At 40.6% G+C, this 21859-nt stretch overlaps 1 protein-coding gene across 1 annotated transcript in view; it reads right to left on the minus strand.

The window, feature by feature from the left end:
• Positions 1 to 21859, minus strand: part of LOC131820973 (hephaestin-like) — a 46332-nt gene that overhangs the window by 16363 nt on the left and 8110 nt on the right. The window contains exons 4-8 of the mRNA XM_059156801.1: positions 10508 to 10720; positions 9658 to 9840; positions 8315 to 8569; positions 6116 to 6284; positions 4504 to 4640 (exon numbers count right to left, since the gene is read on the minus strand). Of these exons, the coding sequence (XP_059012784.1) occupies positions 4504 to 4640; positions 6116 to 6284; positions 8315 to 8569; positions 9658 to 9840; positions 10508 to 10720 (957 nt within the window). The remainder of the gene's footprint in view (positions 1 to 4503; positions 4641 to 6115; positions 6285 to 8314; positions 8570 to 9657; positions 9841 to 10507; positions 10721 to 21859) is intronic.

Raw genomic sequence — 21859 nt, forward strand, 5'->3', positions numbered from 1 at the left:
TAGGATTCAACAGTACATTAAAAGGATTATTCACCACGACCAAGTGGGATTTATACCAGGGCTGCAAGGTTGGTTCAACATCCGCAAATCAGTCAATGTGATACAGCACATCAATAAAAGAAAGAACAAGAGCCATATGATACTCTCAATAGATGCTGAAAAAGCATTTGACAAAGTGCAGCATCCCTTCCTGATCAAAACTCTTCAAAGTGTAGGGATAGAGGGCACATACCTCAATATCATCAAAGCCATCTATGAAAAACCCACCGCAAATATCATCCTCAATGGAGAAAACCTGAAAGCTTTTCAACTAAGGTCAGGAACACGGCAGGGATGTCCATTATCACCACTGCTATTCAACATAGTACTAGAAGTCCTAGCCTCAGCAATCAGACAACAAAAGGAAATTAAAAGCATCCAAATCGGTAAAGAAGAAGTCAAGTTATCACTCTTCGCAGATGATATGATACTATATGTGGAAAGCCCAAAAGACTCCACTCCGAAACTGCTAGAACTTGTCCAGCAATTCAGTAAAGTGTCAGGATATAAAATCAATGCACAGAAGTCAGTTGCATTTCTCTACACCAACAACATGACAGAAGAAAGAGAAATTAAGGAGTCAATCCCATTTACAATTGCACCCCAAACCATAAGATACCTAGGAATAAACCTAACCAAAGAGGCACAGAATCTATAGTCAGAAATCTATAAAGTACTCATGAAAGAAATTGAGGAAGACACAAAGAAATGGAAAAATATTCCATGCCCCTGGATTGGAAGAATAAATATTGTGAAAATGTCTATGCTACCTAAAGCAATCTACACATTTAATGCAATTCCTATCAAAGTACCATCCATCTTTTTCAAAGAAATGAAACAAATAATTCTAAAATTTATATGGAACCAGAAAAGACCTCGAATAGCCAAAGGGATATTGAAAAAGAAAGCCAACGTTGTTGGCATCACCATTCCGGACTGCATGCTCTATTACAAAGCTATCATAATCAAGACATCATGGTACTGGCACAAAAACAGACAAATAGATCAGTGGAACAGAATAGAGAGCCCAGAAATAGACCCTCAACTCTATGGTCAACAAATCTTCGACAAAGCTGGAAAGAATGTCCAATGGAAAAAAGACAGCCTCTTCAATAAATGGTCTGGGAAAATTGGACAGCCACATGCAGAAAAATGAAATTGGACCATTTCCTTACACCACACACAGAAATAGACTCAAAATGGATGAAGCACCTCAATGTGCGAAAGGAATCCATCAAAACCCTTGAGGAGAACACAGGCAGCAACCTCTGCGACCTCAGCCGCAGCAACATCTTCCTAGGAACATCGCCAAAGGCAAGGGAAGCAAGGGCTAAAATGAACTATTGGGATTTCATCAAGATCAAAGCTTTTGCACAGCAAAGGAAACAGTTAACAAAATCAAAAGACAACTGACAGAATGGGAGAAGATATTTGCAAACGACCTATCAGATAAAGGACTAGTGTCCAAAATCTATAAAGAACGTAGCAAACCCAACACCCAAAGAACAAATAATCCAATCAAGAAATGGGCAGAGGATATGAACAGACATTTCTGCAAAGAAGACATCCAGATGACCAACAGACACATGAAAAAGTGCTCCATATCACTCGGCATCAGGGAAATAGAAATCAAAACCACAAAGAGATATCACCTCACACCAGTCAGAATGGCTAAAATCAACAAGTCAGGAAATGACAGATGCTGGCGAGGATGCGGAGAAAGGGGAACCCTCCTACACTGTTGGTGGGAATGCAAGCTGGTGCAACCACTCTGGAAAACAGCATGGAGGTTCCTCCAAATGTTGAAAATAGGACTGCCCTATGACCCAGCAATTGCACTACTGGGTATTTACCCTAAAGATACAAACATAGTGATCTGAAGGGGCACGTGCACCTGAATGTTTATAGCAGCAATGTCCACAATAGCCAAGCTATGGAAAGATCCTAGATGTCCATCAACGGATGAATGGATAAAGAAGAAGTGGTATATATACACAATGGAATACTATGCAGCCATCAAAAAAATGAAATCTTGCCATTTGCGACAACATGGATGGAACTAGAGCTTATCATGTTTAACTAAATAAGTCCAGCAGAGAAAGACAATTATCATATGATCTCCCTGGTATGAGGAAGTGGTGATGCAACATGGGAGCTTAAGTGGGTAGGAGAAGAATCAATGAAACAAGATGGGATTGGGAGGGAGACAAACCATAAGTGACTCTTATTCTCACAAAACAAACTGAGGGTTCCTGGGGGGAGGGGGTTGGGAGAAGGGGGTTGGGGTTATGGACATTAGGGAGGGTATGTGCATTGGTGAGTGCTGTAAAGTGTGTAAACCGGGTGTTTCACAGACCTGTACCCCTAGTATAAAAATGTATATTTATAAAAAATTTTTAAAAATTTTAAAAAATTAAGTAAAATTATGATAGGACTTAGAATTTCCACTTCTGTGACTATATTGAAATGTAAACAAAGCACGTGTCAAAAGCATATACATATTCATGGTAGCATTATTTCCCATAACTAAAACATGGAAGCAATACAAGTGTCCAATAATGGCTGATTGGATACACAAAATATGAACATACCGTGGGATATTATTAATCCATGAAAAAGAATGGAATCTTGTGATTTGCAAGAGCATAAATGGAGCTAGAGAGTATAAAGCAAAATTAAATAAATCAATCAAAGAAAGACAAATATGATATGATCTCCCTCATATGTGGAATTGAAGAAACAAAACAAGGGAACAATAGAAAGGGAGAGAATGAGAAACCAAGAAATACACTCTTAACAATAGAAAACAAGCTGATGGTTACCAGATGAGTGGAGATGGATGGTTAGAGAAAAAAAGTGATGGTGACTAAAGAGGACACTTGTCTTGATGAGCACCAGATGATGTATGGAATTGTTGAATCACTATTTTTCACCTGATACTAATAAAACACTGTCTGTTAACTATATTGTAATTAAAATTTAAAATCTTAGTAAAACAATAAAGGCATGGGGATGATGCTAAGGGAAAAGGAGGAAATTCTGTATATGTTGCAATGTGGATAACACTTGAAGACTTTATGCTAAGTAAAATCAGCTGGTCACAGAAAGACAAATATTGTATGATTCCTCTTATATGAGATACTTAGAGTAGTCAAAATCATATAGACAGAAAGTTGAATGGTTGTTGCCAGGATTGATGGGGAGGGAATAATGAGAAGGTATTGTAGATACAGAGGTAGGTATAGAGTTTCAGTTTTGTAAAATGGAAAGAGTTATAAAGATGGATGGTGGTGATAGTTACACAACATTATGAAGGTATTTAATGCCACTGGAGTGTACACTAAAATGGTTAAGATGGTAAATTTTATGTTATGTGTATTTTGCCCCAATAAAAATATTGAAGAATAAAAAAATACTGAGACTCATACTGAAAACCAGCTAATGATAGCTTAATAGTCACTGTCTGCCATCTTTCCCAAAGTGGTTTTCTGCTCTTTATATCTTCCTGTCTGGCAGATGTAAGGCCTATTGTCCATGTTCAGATCTCCTAGAATCAACTGTCACACACTTATTCCCAGAACATGCCAATTACATTACTTCCATTGACAAAATTTTCTTCCATCTAATGTATTTTACTTCCTGGCTCTACCAAGTGGCTAAACCACATGAAACTTTGCTCTATCTTTTCAATACTGTGCTTTACACAAATCTGTGCTGCTGGGAACCTTATCCAACACCAGGTTTTAAGCTTTGTACTGCATCCCTCACTACAGCAAGCATGTCTGCATATAATGTCGATCTGTTCCTGGCCTCATATTGCCAAGAACCTGGACATTCTTACTGCATTAAATAGATATTCAGAAATACACCTGAAGAAGCCCTTCTAAAAGTGAAATCTGTATAGCAGTGCTACCAAAAGATGCTCACTAATTAAAGTTTCAGTAATTAAATATGATAAATTTTACATACTCTATTCCCATCTTGGATATGTTTTTTTAATTTTTTTAAATATTTTTTAATTTATTTATCTGACAGATCACAAGTAGGCAGAGAGGCAGGCAAAGAGAGAGAGAGGAGGAAGCAGGCTCTCCGCAGAGCAGAGAGCCCGACGCGGGGCTCGATCCCAGGACCCCGGGATCATGACCCGAGCCGAAGGCAGAGGCTTCAACCCACTGAGCCACCCAGGTGACCCCCATCTTGGATATTTTTGATGAACAAAAATAAATACAAGTCTCTGAGAAGCTCTGCAGCAAAGAATACTATTTGACCACATTTAACCTAGTATTTGGCAAACACACTCAGACTCACAGCCGCTTTTTTCCACCAAACACTTATCCCTTGGAACTCAGTTTGAGAGATGCCTGTTTCAAGTGTACCTCTGAGGTACCCCCAGGCTCCAGTTTCTAAACCCTCTCCAGTTCTCAGGTTCCAGTCAATGAATTTCATAAGTTAAAGATTCCTCACCCAGGATTCCAAGATGCTTATTTTCCTCCAGCTCCACCTTTTCCTGAAATGTCTCATCTTGGAAGGCTTCATATCGGACTTTCCAGTAAGTGCCCCCAATCCGACTGGAACTCTTCTGGAAGAATTTATCTGAGCCACTGGCATATAAAAAAAAGCAAATGTTACATGACTTAATTGTGTCTCAAATAGATCCCCATCTCATCCTCAGTCTCATCAAGTTATAGATATTTAGGAAGAACCTCAGAGATCCTCCAGGTTAAATTCCACCCAATGAAGATATCTCCTTTGATGGCACCACTAATAAGAAATACACAGAGTCTCAAGGATGTGGAGAAATTGTCAAGTCTTGAATTTTTTAAAAGTCAAGGGACTTTATTTCGGAGAAAGCAATCCCTCTTACTGTTGGATAGTTTTAATGGTTGGAGTTCTTTTTTATAGTAGGCTAAAATCTTCTCTTGTAAATTTCAGACAATGGGACCAGTTCTGCCCTCTGAAGTGAAACAGCCTTACGTCTGTCCGAATCATCCTCAAGTTGTCAAGATCATTTCTCGCCTTAATTTAATATATATATATATATATATATATATATATATATATATATATATATATTTCATTTCAAGGCACCTGGGTGGGTCAGTCAATTAAGCAACCGATTTCAGTTCAGGTCATGATCTCAGGGTCCTGGGATTGAGTCTTGTGTCTGGCTCTGCACTCAGCCAGCGGTCTGCTTTTCCCCCTCCTTCTGCCCCTCCTTCTGCTTGTGCTTTCTTTCTCTGTATCACTCAAATAAATAAATAAAATCTTTTAAAAAATATTCTTCATTTCAAAATGAAAGCCTGCTAAATTAGCAAGCGCAGTTGGGAGATTTCTAGAAGCTATGCTGAGACCCAAGTCCTTATTTGCTTATGGTTTCCTCAGATTCATCCCATTATTTCTTACTGGAAGAATAAATATGATGGGTTCCCTAGAATATTCCTCCCCAAATTCTCCTAGTCTTTTACTAAGTACCTCTTCTGTAAAAGACCACAAATCATTGAGAGCCCAGTGAGTCATTATAACTTAAGACCTAGTGTCTGAATAGGGAACTAATCTTCTACCTTATTTTGCCTACATCTGAGTAATGGAGGAGACGGGAAAATTTGGAGAAATAACTCTAAAAGGATGATAATGGAATGGCTACAAGGCAGGTTGCTCCTGCTCTTCCTGTATTTCTCTGAATGCTTTTTATACTCCTGATCAAATGCCTCTTTCATATTATAGAAAAGTAAGGAAGGGGAAATGAGGTAAACAATGAGTAAAATAAAGGAGAGTTGGATAAATGCCTTTCAACTCTTCTGGTTTCTTTTGGGTCTTATTTTCTTAATGAAGCCTGGGATCATAGCAGAAGCTATCTCAAACTGTGCTTGAACCCTTTGCTGAGGATATGACGTAACCCTACAGAAATTCAAGAGCACACTCTCTGGGGGACCACAAGAATTTGGCTAACAGTTGTTATACAAGTCCAAGCAGACAATGATTGCAACGCCCAAGTGAAGTGAGAGATTTGAGAGGTAGTAATTAATAGGTGTTGGGCTGGGCCCAAGGGAGGGGGAGGAAGCTCACTGTCTCTTACCTGCCCGGTTCCCTCAAATTCTTCCCAGTACTCCCATCATGCCCCATTGGGCCATAGTTCCATAGAATCTCATGGGCCTCAATGAAGTACTGCCGAACTTTGCCTGTGAGTTGGTTCATAGGAGAGGTCGTGGAGCAAGATTTGACCTTGTAGAGTGCTTGCATGCCATCTGGAGGAAAAACATCAAGGCTGGCTCCATTCCACCCAACAGGTTTTGTAGGCAGATGACCCATCTTTTCCATTCTAATGTTTTTCCCTCCCACATTTCACTAGGCCACTTTCTCTCACTCCTCAAGAACCTAGCTAAGAGAAAGGGAGGCTATGTGAGAATTCAAGTACCTTTACCTGCTAACCACAACTGACTCATTTACCAGATCGTCATTCCTGCTTCTGCAAAAGGCTTACATTGTAGCAACAATTGTAGCGTTTGAACTCAGAACACTTGGGTTCCAGTCTAATTGTTATCAATTTCTGTAGGACTTTTGGCCAGTCACTCCCTAGAGTTGAACTTTAACCCCTGTTTTGTAAATGAGAGAATAGGGATGTCTATCACACTGGACTGGTAGAAGCACCACATTTTAAAAAGGGGGAGTAAGGAAAAAAAAGGGAGTAAGTTAAGGAGTAAGTAAAGTGGGAAGCTCCCCAAATAATGGAACAACTTCTATACGTGGCGATGAAACTTCAGACTTGGGAATGTCAGGAAGATTTGCATTCTAAATAGTACCTCCAAATGTGGAAAAATGTACATCAAGGCATGGGGATAATAGATGATACTGCCTTGTATTTTCTTGGCAACTTACATAGGTCATTCAAGAATACTATTTGAGGTGAGACGTTTGAGTCTCACATCATCCAAAGAAAATTTGAAAATTGCAAATTAGAAATTTGAGGTTAAAAAGGAGGAAAATATAATATCATTCTTTTGTTAAATATGTGCTACATGCCAAGCCTTGAGCCAGGTGCTTTATATATCCTTCAATCCTCATAACCATCATGTGAAATAGACTTTTAATGTCCCCTCTTGCAGATGAAGAAAGCAAAAGATCAGAGAGGTTAAATGACTTGCCCAAATTTAAACGACTAGTCAGTGGTGAAACTGAGGCTTAATCTCCTATTTTTTAAAGCCAAATTTAAAAGCACATTTTCTTCTTTCAGAGAAGCTATATGAGTTACCAAAGTTAATTAAACCACTGGTAGAATGAAGATTTGAATTCAGGCTTATCTGGCAAACCCTAAGACCCATATTTGTTTCACTATTGTGCTGCACCCCTAACCCCCATTTATATTCATTCATACCCTCTTACCCAGGTATCTTTAGGACCAAGGGAGAGCCCTGGATCATGGAGCATGGGTAAGTGGCCTCTGTTGTTCAAACCTACCACCACGGACTCATTATCCTACTAGTCTACAACTCCTTACCTCAAATCCCTACTCAAATCTATTTTCATATATGCATAGTACTTTCCTGACACCTACCTAATTTATTGTATATCAAATAATTCTAGAAATTAAGAGCTAACAAGGGTCTTAGTGATTATTTAGACCAAACCCCTCATTTTACAGGTGTGGCAAATGAGGCTTATACATGGGAAGGGACTTATACAAAGTCATACAGTAAGGTTTTCAGAGAGCTGAGATAATAACTCAAATCTTCTAATCTCTTGCCTAGTGTTCTTTTCATTGTCTCATACATTCTGCCTCTCCTCTGAGGTTCCTAGATGCACTATGCCATTACTTCAACAATTTTCACTGTCAAAACACAAACCTTCTGCCCCTATTACTATTGGGTCCCAACTAGAGTGTCACTATTTGCCCACAAGACTCTATGATCTCCCAAAGAAGGCTTCATCTTCTTCAGTCTCTCCTTCCCTCCATTTAACTAGCAGCAAATACCTCCAGGTCTTAATTCCTAAGCATTCTGAGCAAAGAAGAACAATTTAAAAATCTGATTATCCATCTCTATACCATCTTATGTTAGAGATGAGGGAGATAAAACCCAGAGAAATGTTCCTGAGGTCGCCCTGCAAGTTAATGGCTGATCCTGGGGAAATCTGGCTAGGTCCCCAAATTGCAATCTAATATTTCATCCTTTATGTCTAGCTGGCTCATCTGAAAGACCTATCTTATGGCTTCAGCTCCTGATGATTATTAATGCCATCTCCGTTCTATACTTCAAGTGTCAAATATGTTGGATCTCACCTTGCAAGTGACTGTTCACTTGACAGCTAATCAACCATGTGCCAGGTTCCTGAGGCACCATCTCAGCAGTCACAAAGGTGGCTGGAAAGATGTGAGCCACATCAGTGCGGTGGCCCCGGATGGTCAGTATCTGCCCATGAAAGAAAGCTGTGTGGACATCTACTTCATTGCCCATGCCAAATAAGTGCCATGCCACACGCTTCTGTGTACACATGCTTAGATCTGGTAAGTTCCCAAAGACAAAGCCATTGATTGCTACAAAGGAAAATGCAAAGAAAATACCAGAGTTAGGAGATGGGAGATTTGCCATCTGCCATCCATTCAGATGAATTTTATTAAAAAACCTACTGTACTGACTATATACCTTATTTAATTTAAAATCTCCTAAACAGCCTGGTAAAATAGGCAGATATCATTGATCTCAAGCAAAGAGTGAGACAACCAAGGCGCAGAGAAGTGAATTTACTTCTCTCCCAAGGCCACAGAGCTAAGTAGTAGAACCAAGATTCCAATTCAGCAATATGAGGAAGCTTTCTAATGAATGGGGTTTGTTTTGCAAGTTATTCTTCCCTTCCAGGCCAATTTCCTTCTGAAATTTCCATAGAATAATTTTCAAGTTAGCTAATTACCATGGTTATCAAAGGTAATTTGCGTAAAATCCCAGAGAAGTTGGAACTGTTGAAACCATCCTTTACATCTTCCCTCTGACTTTTCACCTTCCTATGGGATTGCCTGGCTTTGAGACCATCTCTGGCACCAAAGGGACATAAATTTCTTTCTTAATTAAACAAAAAATAAAATCAATTTGTTTGTACTACTAAAATCAGTTATCTACCCATGCCTCAAGGCTTTTGTGTCTTTAGTTTGTTTTAAATTTAATTGCAGTAAACAACTTCCTTACAGCCAACAATTTTCCCCCCAAAAGATGGTATTTATCCCAAACTTTATAGGACAAAGAAGTACTGACTAACTATATCAGGGGGCAACCTTCACCCTGAGGGACTGGGAATAAAGTACATGACTTTGAAATCAATAACCTAGGCAAGATACCTAATGGCAAGAGCACCTCTCTGCAGTGAGACAGACCAGTGTTGGAATTTTAGCTGTGCATTTTTTTTTCTGCTCTGTAATCCTGGAGCCTCAATTTCCTCATAGGAAAAACAAGGAAAATTTACCTAGTACTTAACTAGTACCTAGTTCCTGTGAGGGCTAAAAACAGGAAAGAGGTACCTACTACTTTTAGTTCTTATGAGATATATGGAAGTACCCACCAAATGCTAGGCCCAATGTAAACCTTCCATCAGTCTTTACTGTCATGGCGTGGCCACCCTCTCCCAGCTCACCGTGCATCCTATTGCTTTCCTGAAAGGCTGCATCTTCTTTGTCTACTGAGGTAGGATCTGAGCAGTAAGTGACAATGTTCTCATCAATATGCCAGCTAAGGTTCTCATCTACCACACTGAAGAACAGGAAGAAATCATTATCCACATCCTTCCGCTGTCGAGGGGAATTCTCATCTAGAGTACCTAGAGTAAGTAAGAAATGTGCTTTTGAGAACCTTCTCTCCTTAGTACCAGCAACCTTCAAGGGGTACTCATGAAAGTAAATAGAAAGATGGGGCCTTAGGAGTCTTTTGTCAACAGAAAAGCAGATAAGGTCTTCTGCCCCTAATTTCTATTTCCCCAGTTAAACACAATTCAGTTGAGCCTAGGACTTGAAGATTGGATGTATAGGACCTAGAATAATTTCCACCCACCATACCTGCCTGTATCTTCAACCCAGGGCCTTAATCTAACCATTCTCCTACAACACCCAGGTCTTCCAGGTCTGCCAATACTTAAACATACCATATGTCCAACGAAGTTCCCCAGTACTCTCCTGATCCCGATGGCTACACTTTTGATCCAAACCATACTTAAACTCCTATCACACACTTTGTTTCTGTGATTTGACTCCCATAATTACTACCTCGAGGTTTTAAAATGAAATTGAGAAACTATCAAAATTTTTAAAAGGTAATGAAGTAGGGAAAATAGTGGAAAACATTTAGCAGGGTTTATTCCTGCTAATAAACAAGGGCACTGAATTAACATCCCTTCAGGTTGCTGTTTAGTATGTAAGTGATTCAGCTACATCACTTTTTCCTGTAGATATCCCACACTGCATCTCAATAGATCCCTGTGAGGCCTGTACCTCTTTTACATGTGATAAGGGGTCCAATGAGGCCAGTTGCAATGTCTCGTGGAGCATCTACATGAGAATGGTAGATCCAGGTGAGGCATGCTGGGTCAGCATCAGTGGGTGCATGTCCTTCTGGGATGGTCCAGTTGTAAATGTGACTGCCTCCCGGAGGAACAGAGTCATCAGCTTTTAACCGACCAGAGGAGCCATCTGGGTATAAAGAGCCTAGAAAATGAAATTGTGCATGCCCAGTCTCAGGGTGAGTGAGAGGGAGCCTGGCATATATAGAAGCCAAGAGAGGGCTGACATATGGGACAGTGGCCCTCACAACCTGAGGATACACATTCAGGTAATATGCAGCTGAAGAATCCCAGACCTCACATCAACAATGGGCAGAAAGGTGACAACCATTGGAGAAGGAGCCATGGCCATGGAAAGTGCTTCACAGCCTGATCCAGTAGTATCCTAGTATAAAACCAGTGGCACAGAAGTGAGAAAGAAAACAGAATCCCCCCCCCCCCCATCAAGCACTCACTTTGGAAAACAGAAAGCAATTACAGAATTTCAATATATTTTTTTTATTTTTTATAAACATAGATTTTTATCCCCAGGGGTACAGGTCTGTGAATCGCCAGGTTTACACACTTCACAGCACTCACCAAAGCACATATCCTCCCCAATGTCCATAACCCCACCCCTATTCTCCCAACACCCCTCCCCCCAGCAACCCTCAGTTTGTTTTGGGGATTGAGTCCATTATGGTTTGTCTCCCCCCCAATCCCATCTTGTTTCATTGATTCTTCTCCTACCCACTTAAGCCCCCATGTTGCATCACCACTTCCTCATATCAGGGAGATCATGTGATAGTTGTCTGTCTCTGCTTGACTTATTTCGCTAAGCATGATACGCTCTAGTTCCATCCATGTTGTCGCAAATGGCAAGATTTCATTTCTTTTGATGGCTGCATAGTATTCCATTGTGTATATATACCACATCTTCTTGATCCATTCATCTGTTGATGGACATCTAGGTTCTTTCCATAGTTTGGCTACTGTGGACGTTGCTGCTATAAACATTCGGGTGCACGTGCCCCTTTGGATCACTACATTTGTATCTTTAGGGTAAATACCCAGTAGTGCAATTGCTGGGTCATAGGGCAGTTCTATTTTCAACATTTGGAGGAACCTCCCTCCATGCTGTTTTCCAGAGTGGTGACACCAGCTTGCATTCCCACTAACAGTGTAGGAGGGTTCTCCTTTCTCCGCATCCTTGCCAGCATCTGTCATTTCCTGACTTGTTGATTTTAGCCATTCTGACTGGTGTGAGGTGATATCTCATTGTCGTTGTGATTTCTATTTCCCTGATGCCAAGTGATACGGAGCACTTTTTCATGTGTCTGTTGGCCATCTGGATGTCTTCTTTGAAGAAATGTCTGCTCATGTCCTCTGCCCATTTCTTGATTGGATTATTTGTTCTTTGGGTGTTGAGTTTGCTAAGTTCTTTATAGATTTTGGACACTAGTCCTTTATCTGATATGTCGTATACAAATATCTTCTCCCATTCTGTCAGTTGTCTTTTGATTTTGTTAACTGTTTCCTTTGCTGTGCAAAAGCTTTGATCTTGATGAAATCCCAATAGTTCATTTTTGCCCTTGCTTCCCTTGCCTTTGGCGATGTTCCTAGGAAGATGTTGCTGCGGCTGAGGTCGCAGAGGTTGCTGCCTGTGTTCTCCTCAAGGGTTTTGATGGATTCCTTTCGCACATTGAGGTGCTTCATCCATTTTGAGTCTATTTCTGTGTGTGGTGTAAGGAAATGGTCCAATTTCATTTTTCTGCATGTGGCTGTCCAATTTTCCCAGACCATTTATTGAAGAGGCTGTCTTTTTTCCATTGGACATTCTTTCCAGCTTTGTCGAAGATTAGTTGACCATAGAGTTGAGGGCCTATTTCTGGGCTCTCTATTCTGTTCCATTGATCTATTTGTCTGTTTTTGTGCCAGTACCATGCTGTCTTGATGATGATAGCTTTGTAATAGAGCCTGTAGGCTGGAATGGTGATACCACCAACTTTGGCTTTCTTTTTTAATATCCCTTTGGATATTTGAGGTCTCTTCTGGTTCCATATAAATTTTAGAATTATTTGTTCCATTTCTTTGAAAAAGATGGATGATACTTTGATAGGAATGGAATTAAATGTGTAGATTGCTTTAGGTAGCATAGACATTTTCACAATATTTATTCTTCCAATCCAGGAGCATGGAACATTTTTCCATTTCTTTGTGTCTTCCTCAATTACTTTCATGAGTACTTTATAGATTTCTGAGTATAGATTCTGTGCCTCTTTGGTTAGGTTTATTCCTAGGTATCTTATGGTTTGGGGTGCAATTGTAAATGGGATTGACTCCTTAATTTCTCTTTCTTCTGTCTTGTTGTTGGTGTAGAGAAATGCAACTGATTTCTGTGCATTGATTTTATATCCTGACACTTTACTGAATTGCTGGACAAGTTCTAGCAGTTTTGGAGTGGAGTCTTTTGGGTTTTCCTCATATAGTATCATATCATCTGCGAAGAGTGATAACTTGACTTCTTCTTTACCGATTTGGGTGCTTTTAATTTCCTTTTGTTGTCTGATTGCTGAGGCTAGGACTTCTAGTACTATGTTGAATAACAGTGGTGATAATGGACATCCCTGCCGTGTTCCTGACCTTAGTGGAAAAGCTTTCAGGTTTTCTCCATTGAGGATGATATTTGCGGTGGGTTTTTCATAGATGGCTTTGATGATATTGAGGTATGTGCCCTCTATCCCTACACTTTGAAGAGTTTTGACCAGGAAGGGATGCTGCACTTTGTCAAATGCTTTTTCAGCATCTATTGAGAGTATCATATGGCTCTTGTTCTTTCTTTTATTGATGTGCAGTATCACATTGACTGATTTGCGGATGTTGAACCAACCTTGCAGCCCTGGAATAAATCCAACTTGGTCGTGGTGAATAATCCTTTTAATGTACTGTTGAATCCTATTGACTAGTATTTTGGTGAGAATTTTCGCATCTCTGTTCATCAAGGATATTGGTTTATAGCTCTCTTTTTTGATGGGATCCTTGTCTGGTTTGGGGATCAAGGTGATGCTGGCCTCATAAAATGAGTTTGGAAGTTATCCTTCCATTTCTATTTTTTGGAACAGTTTCAGGAGAATAGGAATTAGTTCTTCTTTATATGTTTGGTAGAATTCCCCCGGGAAGCCATCTGGCCCTGGGCTTTTGTTTGTTTGGAGATTTTTAAGGACTGTTTCAATCTCGTTCCTGGTTATGGGTCTGTTCAGGCTTTCTATTTCTTCCTGGTTGAGTTGTGGTAGTTTATATGTTTCTAGCAATGCATCCACTTCTTCCAGATTTTCAAATTTATTGGCGTAGAATTTCTCATAGTATGTTCTTATAATAGTTTGTATTTCTTTGGTATTAGTTGTGATCTCTCCTCTTGCATTCATGATTTTATTTATTTGGGTCCTTTCTCTTTTCTTTTTGATAATTCTGGCCAAGGGTTTATCAATTTTATTAATTCTTTCAAAGAACCAGCTCCTAGTTTCGTTGATTTGCTGTATTGTTTTTTTTTGGTTTCTATTTCATTGATTTCTGCTCTGATCTTTACGATTTCTCTTCTCCTGCTGGGCTTAGGGTTTCTTTCCTGTTCTTTCTCCAGCTCCTTTAGGTGTAGGGTTAGGTTGTGTACCTGAGACCTTTCTTGTTTCTTGAGAAAGGCTTGTACCGCTTTATATCTTCCTCTCAGGACTGCCTTTGTTGTGTCCCACAGATTTTGAATCATTTGTTTCCATGATTTTTTTCAATTTTTCTTTAATTTCCTGGTTGACCCATTCATTCTTTAGAAGGATGCTGTTTAGTCTCCATGTATTTGTGTTCTTCCCAAACTTCCTCTTGTGGTTGAGTTCTAGCTTCAGAGCATTGTGGTCTGAAAATATGCAGGGAATGATTCCAATCTTTTGATACCAGTTGAGTCCTGTCTTAGGATCGAGGATGTGATTGACTGTGATTTGAACATTCTGATGAATGTTCCATGTGCACTAGAGAAGAATGTGTATTCTGTTGATATGGGATGGAATGTTCTGAATATATTTGTGATGTCCATCTGGTCCAGTGTGTCCTTTAAGGCCTTAATTTCCTTGCTGATCTTTTGCTTGGATGATCTGTCCATTTCAGTGAGGGGAGTGTTAAAGTTCCCTACTATCATTGTATTATTGTTGATGTGTTTCTTTGATTTTGTTATTAATTGGTTTATATATTTGGCTGCTCCCACGTTGTGGGCATAGATATTTAAAATTGTTAGATCTTCTTGTTGGACAGACCCTTTGAGTATGATATAGTGGCCTTCCTCATCTCTTATTATAGTCTTTGGCTTAAAATCTAATTGATCTGATATAAGGATTGCCAATCCTGCTTTCTTCTGATGTCCATTAGAATGATAAATTCTTTTCCATCCACTCAATTTCAATCTGGAGGTGTCTTCAGGCTTAAAATGTGTTTCTTGGAGGCAACATATAGATGGGTTTTGGTTTTGTATCCATTCTGATACTCTGTGTCTTTAGATTGGGGCATTTAGCCCATTACCATTCAGGGTAACTATAGAGAGATATGAATTTATTGCCATTATTTTGCCTGTAAGGGTCCTGTTACTGTATATTGTCTCTGTTCCTTTCTGATCTACCACTTGTAGGCTCTCTCTCTGCTTAGAGGACCCCTTCCAATATTTCCTGTAGAGCTGGCTTGGTGTTTGCAAATTCTTTCCGTTTCTGTTTGTCCTGGAAGCTTTTAATCTCTCCTATTTTCAATGATAGCCTAGCCGGATATAGTATTCTTGTCCGCATGATTTTCTCGTTTAGTGCTCTGAAAACATCATGCCAGCTCTTTCTTGCCTGCCAGGTCTCCGTGGATAAGTCAGCTACCAATCTAATATTTTTACCATTTTATGATACAGACTTCTTTTCCTGGGCAGCTCTCAGGATTCTCTCTTTGTCACTAAGGCTTGTAAATTTTACTGTTAGGTGATGGGGTGTGGGCCTATTCTTATTGCTTTTGAGGGGCATTCTCTGAACCTCCTGAATTTTCATGCTCATTCCCTTTGCCATATTGGGGAAATTCTCCCCAATAATTCTCTCCAGTATACCTTCTTCTCCCCTTTCTCTTTCTTCTTCTTCTGGAATCCCAATTATTCGAATGTTGTTTCATCTTATGGTGTCACTTATCTCTCAAATTCTCCCCTCGTGGTCCAGTAGCTGTTTGTTCCTCTTTTGCTCAGCTCCCTATTCTCTGTCATTTGGTCTTCTATATCACTAATTCTTTCTTCTGCCTCATTTATCCTAGCAGTGAGAACCTCCGTTTTTGATTGCACCTCATTAATAGCTTTTTTGATTTCAACTTGGTTAGATTTTATTTCTTTTATTTCTCCAGACAGAGATTTTATATCTCCAGATAGGGTTTCTCTAATATCTTCCATGCCTTTTTCGAGCCCATGTAGAACCTTGAGAATTGTCATTCTGAACTCTAGATCTGACATATTACCAATGTCTGTATTGATTAGGTCCCTAGCCTTCAGTACTGCATCTTGTACTTTTTTTTTTTTTTTTTTTTTTTTTGGTGGTGAATTTTTCCGCCTTGTCATTTTGTCCAGGTAAGAGTATATGAAGGAGCAAGTAAAATACTAAAAGGGTGGCAACAACCATAGGAAAATATGCTTTAACCAAATCAGAAGAGATCCCAAATCGTGACTGGGGAGAAAGGGGATAAAAAGGGGTTCAAAAAGAAAGAGAGAAAAAGAAAGAAAATAAAAGAATTAAAAAAAGAAAACAAATAAAGAAAAGTATAAAAAAGAAAAAAAATATATTTATATATATATTACATAAACTAGTTAAAAAACGTTAAAAAAGAAAAGGGTAAAGGTTAAAAAAATTAGCAGAAGAAGAGAATAAAAATGAAAAGACAAAAATAAATTAACTTCAAGACTAAAAAATCTCAGGGAGATAGCCATGAGTTCCGTGCTTTGCTTTCTCCTCCTCTGGAATTCTGCTGCTCTCCTTGTTATTAAAACTGCACTCCTTGGTAGGTGAACTTGGTCTTGGCTGGATTTCATGTTAATCTTCTGGGGGAGGGGCCTGTTGTAGTGATTCTCAAGTGTCTTTGCCACAGGCGGAATTTCACCACCCTTACCAGGGGCCGGGCTGAGTATCGGCTCGGGTATTTGCTTTCAGGAGCTTTTGTTCCTTGAGCGCTTTCCGTAGAGTTCCAGAGGATGGGAATACAAATGGCGGCCTCCTGGTCTCTGGCTCAGAGGAGCCGAGAGCCCGGGGCCCCACTCCTCAGTGCATCCTCAGCGAACAGCGCCCAGTAACTCCGGTCTGCCTGAACTCCGGCTGTGCTCCGAGCTCACTGAGCCTGTGGCCTGTTCAAGGTAACACCGAGCTGTGAGCTTACTGTCAGCTCTGTCTCTGTAGCCGGCTTTTCCATTCCAATACCTGCAAGCTCTGCGACACTCAGACACCCCCAATCCTTCTGCCCTATGGGACCTGAGGCCACGCTGACCCCACGTGAGCTTTGCCCTGGTTTAGCCTCTGGAGCGATGTGCCTCAGTGGAACAGACTTTTCAAAGTCCTGATTTTGTGCTCCGTTGCTCCGCCGCTAGCCAGGACCCAGCCCCTCCCCCCGGTGTCTATCTTCCCAACGCTTTGGATTCACTTCTCCGCCAGTACTACCTTTCAGAAAGTGGTTGTTTTTCTGTTTCTAGAATTGCTGTTCTTCTTCTCTTCGATCTGCTGATGGATTTGCAGGTGTTTGCAACCTTATATAAGCTATCTAGCTCATCTCCTGCTAGCTGAAGTAGTCTCAGCCTGCTACTTCTCTGCCATCTTGACTCCTCCTCCGGCTATCAGGCCCTGTGCGCTGAGGGCTTCCTGTGCGACGTGATGCTGGATGCTGAGGGCACCGAGTTCCGGGCGCATACGTCGCTGCTCTGCTCGCATGTTCCAGCGACTACTTCAGGGCTCTGTTCAAGAGCCACACCCAGGAATCCAGGGCCAGCATGATCCACATACACGTTATGTTGGCGGCCGGCCTGCAGCGCTTGCTGGATTTCATTTATACGGCCTGGCTGCCACTGTCCATGGACACGGTGGAAGTCACGCTGGAGGCCCCCAGCTACCTGCAGGTGACTGAGGCGCTGGGGCTGTGTGGCTGCTACCTGGAGCGCCAGCTGGCTCCGGAGAACTGCTGCTTTGCAGCCAGCATGGCGGCGCGATTCGGCCTGGCCCACCCAGAATTTCAATCTTTTAAAAAGATTATATATATAGGGGGAGGAGTCAAGATGGCGGAGAAGTAGCAAGCTGAGACTGCTTCAGCTAGCCGGAGATCAGCTAGATAGCTTATCTAAAGATTGCAAACACCTGAAAATCCATCGGCAGATCGAAGAGAAGAAGAACAGCAATTCTGGAAACAGAAAAACAACCACTTTCTGAAAGGTAGGACCGGCGGAGAAGTGAATCCAAAGCGACGGGAAGATAGACACCGGGGGGAGGGGCCGGCTCCCGGCAAGCGGCGGAGCAACCACGCACAAAATCAGGACATTTAAAAGTCTGTTCTGCTGAGGGACATCGCTCCAGAGGCTAAACCGGGGCGAAGCCCACGCGGGGTCAGCGTGGCCTCAGGTCCCGCAGGGTCACAGAAGGATCGGGAGTGTCTGAGTGTCGCAGAGCTTGCGGCTATTGGAACAGGAAAGCCGGCTACAGAGAAAGAGCCGACAGTAAGCTCACAGCTCGGTGTTACCTTGAACCGGTAGCAGGCTCGGTGAGCTCGGAGCACGGCCTGAGGTCAGGCAGACGGGAGTAACTGGGCGCTGTTCTCTGAGGGCGCACTGAGGAGTGGGGCCCTGAGCTCTCGGCTCCTCCGGGCCGGAGACCAGGAGGCCGCCATTTGTATTCCCGTCCTCCGGAACTCTACGGAAAGCGCTCAGGGAACAAAAGCTCCTGAAAGCAAACCCGAGCAGATTACTCACCCCGGCCCCGGGTAAGGGCGGTGTAATTCCGCCTGGGGCAAAGACACTTGAGAATCACTACAACAGGCCCCTCCCCCAGAAGATCAATAAGAAATCCAGCCGAGACCAAGTTCACCTACCAAGGAGTGCGGTTTCAATACCAAGGAGAGCAGCAGAATTCCAGAGGAGGAGAAAGCCAAGCACGGAACTCATGGCTTTTTTAGTGTGATTTTTTTTTAGTCTTGCAGTTAACTTAATTTTTTCTTTTTCATTTTTTTTTTTATTCTCGCCTTCGCTTAAAATTTTTTTTAACGATTTTTTACTAGTTTATCTAATATATATATTTTTTCTTTTTTACATTTTTCTTAGGTGTTTTCTTTTTTAAAAAATTCTTTTCTTTTCTTTTTTTTTCTTTTTTCTTTTTTTTTTTCTTTCTTCCTTTTGAACCTCTTTTTATGCCCTTTCTCCCCACTCACAATTTTGGATCTCTTCTAATTTGGTTAAAGCATATTTTCCTGGGGTTGTTGCCACCCTTTTAGTATTTTACTTGCCCCTTCATTTACTCTTATCTGGACAAAATGACAAGACGTAAAAATTCAACACAAAAAAAAGAACAAGAAGCAGTACCGAAGGCTAGGGACCTAATCCATACAGACATCGGTAATATGTCAGATCTAGAGTTCAGAATGACAATTCTCAAGGTTCTACATGGGCTCGAAAAAGGCATGGAAGATATTACAGAAACCCTCTCGAGAGATATAAAAGCCCTTTCTGGAGAAATAAAAGAACTAAAATCTAACCAAGGTGAAATCAAAAAATCTATTAATGAGGTGCAATCAAAATTGGAGGCTCTAACTGCTAGGATAAATGAGGCAGAAGAAAGATTTAGTGATATAGAAGACCAAATGACAGAGAATAAAGAAGCTGAGCAAAAGAGGGACAAACAGCTACTGGACCACGAGGGGAGAATTCGAGAGATAAGTGACACCATAAGACGAAACAACATTAGAATAATTGGGATTCCAGAAGAAGAAGAAAGAGAGAGGGGAGCAGAAGGTATACTGGAAAGAATTAATGGGGAGAATTTCCCCAATATGGCAAAGGGAATGAGCATCAAAATTCAGGAGGTTCAGAGATCGCCCCTCAAAATCAATAAGAATAGGCCGACACCCCGTCACCTAATAGTAAAATTTACAAGTCTCAGTGACAAAGAGAAAATCCTGAAAGCAGCCCGGGAAAAGAAGTCTGTAATATACAATGGTAAAAATATTAGATTGGCAGCTGACTTATCCACAGAGACCTGGCAGGCCAGAAAGAGCTGGCATGATATTTTCAGAGCATTAAACGAGAAAAACATGCAGCCAAGAATACTATATCCAGCTAGGCTATCATTGAAAATAGAAGGAGAGATTAAAAGCTTCCAGGACAAACAAAAACTGAAAGAATTTGCAAATACCAAACTAGCTCTACAGGAAATATTGAAAGGGGTCCTCTAAGCAAAGAGAGAGCCTCCAAGTGGTAGATCAGAAAGGAACAGAGACCATATACAGTAACATCACCTTACAGGCAATACAATGGCACTAAATTCATATCTCTCAATAGTTACCCTGAATGTGAATGGGCTAAATGCCCCTGTCAAAAGACACAGGCTATCAGAATGGATAAAAAAACACAACCCATCTATATGTTGCCTCCAAGAAACTCATTTTAAGCCCGAAGACACCTCCAGATTTAAAGTGAGGGGGTGGAAAAGAAATTACCATGCTAATGGACATCAGAAGAAAGCAGGAGTGGCAATCCTTATATCAGATCAATTAGATTTTAAGCCAAAGACTATCATAAGAGATGAGGAAGGACACTATATCATACTCAAAGGGTCTGTCCAACAAGAAGATCTAACAATTTTAAATATCTATGCCCCCAACGTGGGAGCAGCCAACTATATAAACCAATTAATAACAAAATCAAAGAAACACATCAACAATAATACAATAATAGTAGGGGAATTTAACACTCCCCTCACTGAAATGGACAGATCATCCAAGCAAAAGATCAGCAAGGAAATAAAGGCCTTAAACGACACACTGGACCAGATGGACATCACAGATATATTCAGAATATTTCATCCCAAAGCAACAGAATACACATTCTTCTCTAGTGCACATGGAACATTCTCCAGAATAGATCACATCCTCGGTCCTAAATCAGGAATCAACCGGTATCAAAGGATTGGGATCATTCCCTGCATATTTTCAGACCACAATGCTCTGAAGCTAGAACTCAACCACAAGAGGAAGTTTGGAAAGAACCTAAATACATGGAGACTAAACAGTATCCTTCTAAAGAATGAATGGGTCAACCGGGAAATTAAAGAAGAATTGAAAAAAAATCATGGAAACAAATGATAATGAAAATACAACGGTTCAAAATCTGTGGGACACAACAAAGGCAGTCCTGAGAGGAAAATATATAGCGGTACAAGCCTTTCTCAAGAAATCAGAAAGGTCTCAGGTACACAACCTAACCCTACACCTAAAGGAGCTGGAGAAAGAACAAGAAAGAAACCCTAAGCCCAGCAGGAGAAGAGAAATCTTAAAGATCAGAGCAGAAATCAATGAAATAGAAACCAAAAAAAAAAAAAAAAAACAATACAGCAAATCAACGAAACTAGGAGCTGGTTCTTTGAAAGAATTAATAAAATTGATAAACCCCTGGCCCGACTTATCAAAATGAAAAAAGAAAGGACCCAAATAAATAAAATCATGAATGAAAGAGGAGAGATCACAACTAACACCAAAGAAATACAAACTATTATAAGAACATACTATGAGCAACTCTACGGCAATAAATTTGACAATCTGGAAGAAATGGATGCATTCCTAGAAACATATAAACTACCACAACTGAACCAGGAAGAAATAGAAAGCCTGAACAGACCCATAACCAGTAAGGAGATTGAAACAGTCATTAAAAATCTCCAAACAAACAAAAGCCCAGGGCCAGACGGCTTTCCGGGGGAATTCTACCAAACATTTAAAGAAGAACTAATTCCTATTCTCCTGAAACTGTTCCAAAAAATAGAAATGGAAGGAAAACTTCCAAACTCATTTTATGAGGCCAGCATCACCTTGATCCCAAAACCAGACAAGGATCCCACCAAAAAAGAGAGCTATAGACCCATATCCTTGATGAACACAGATGCGAAAGTACTCAACAAAATACTAGCCAATAGGATTCAACAGTACATTAAAAGGATTATTCACCACGACCAAGTTGGATTTATTCCAGGGCTGCAAGGTTGGTTCAACATCCGCAAATCAGTCAATGTGATAC

This window comes from Mustela lutreola, chromosome X (assembly GCF_030435805.1).
Source record: "Mustela lutreola isolate mMusLut2 chromosome X, mMusLut2.pri, whole genome shotgun sequence".
NCBI classification, from domain to species: Eukaryota; Metazoa; Chordata; class Mammalia; order Carnivora; family Mustelidae; genus Mustela; species Mustela lutreola.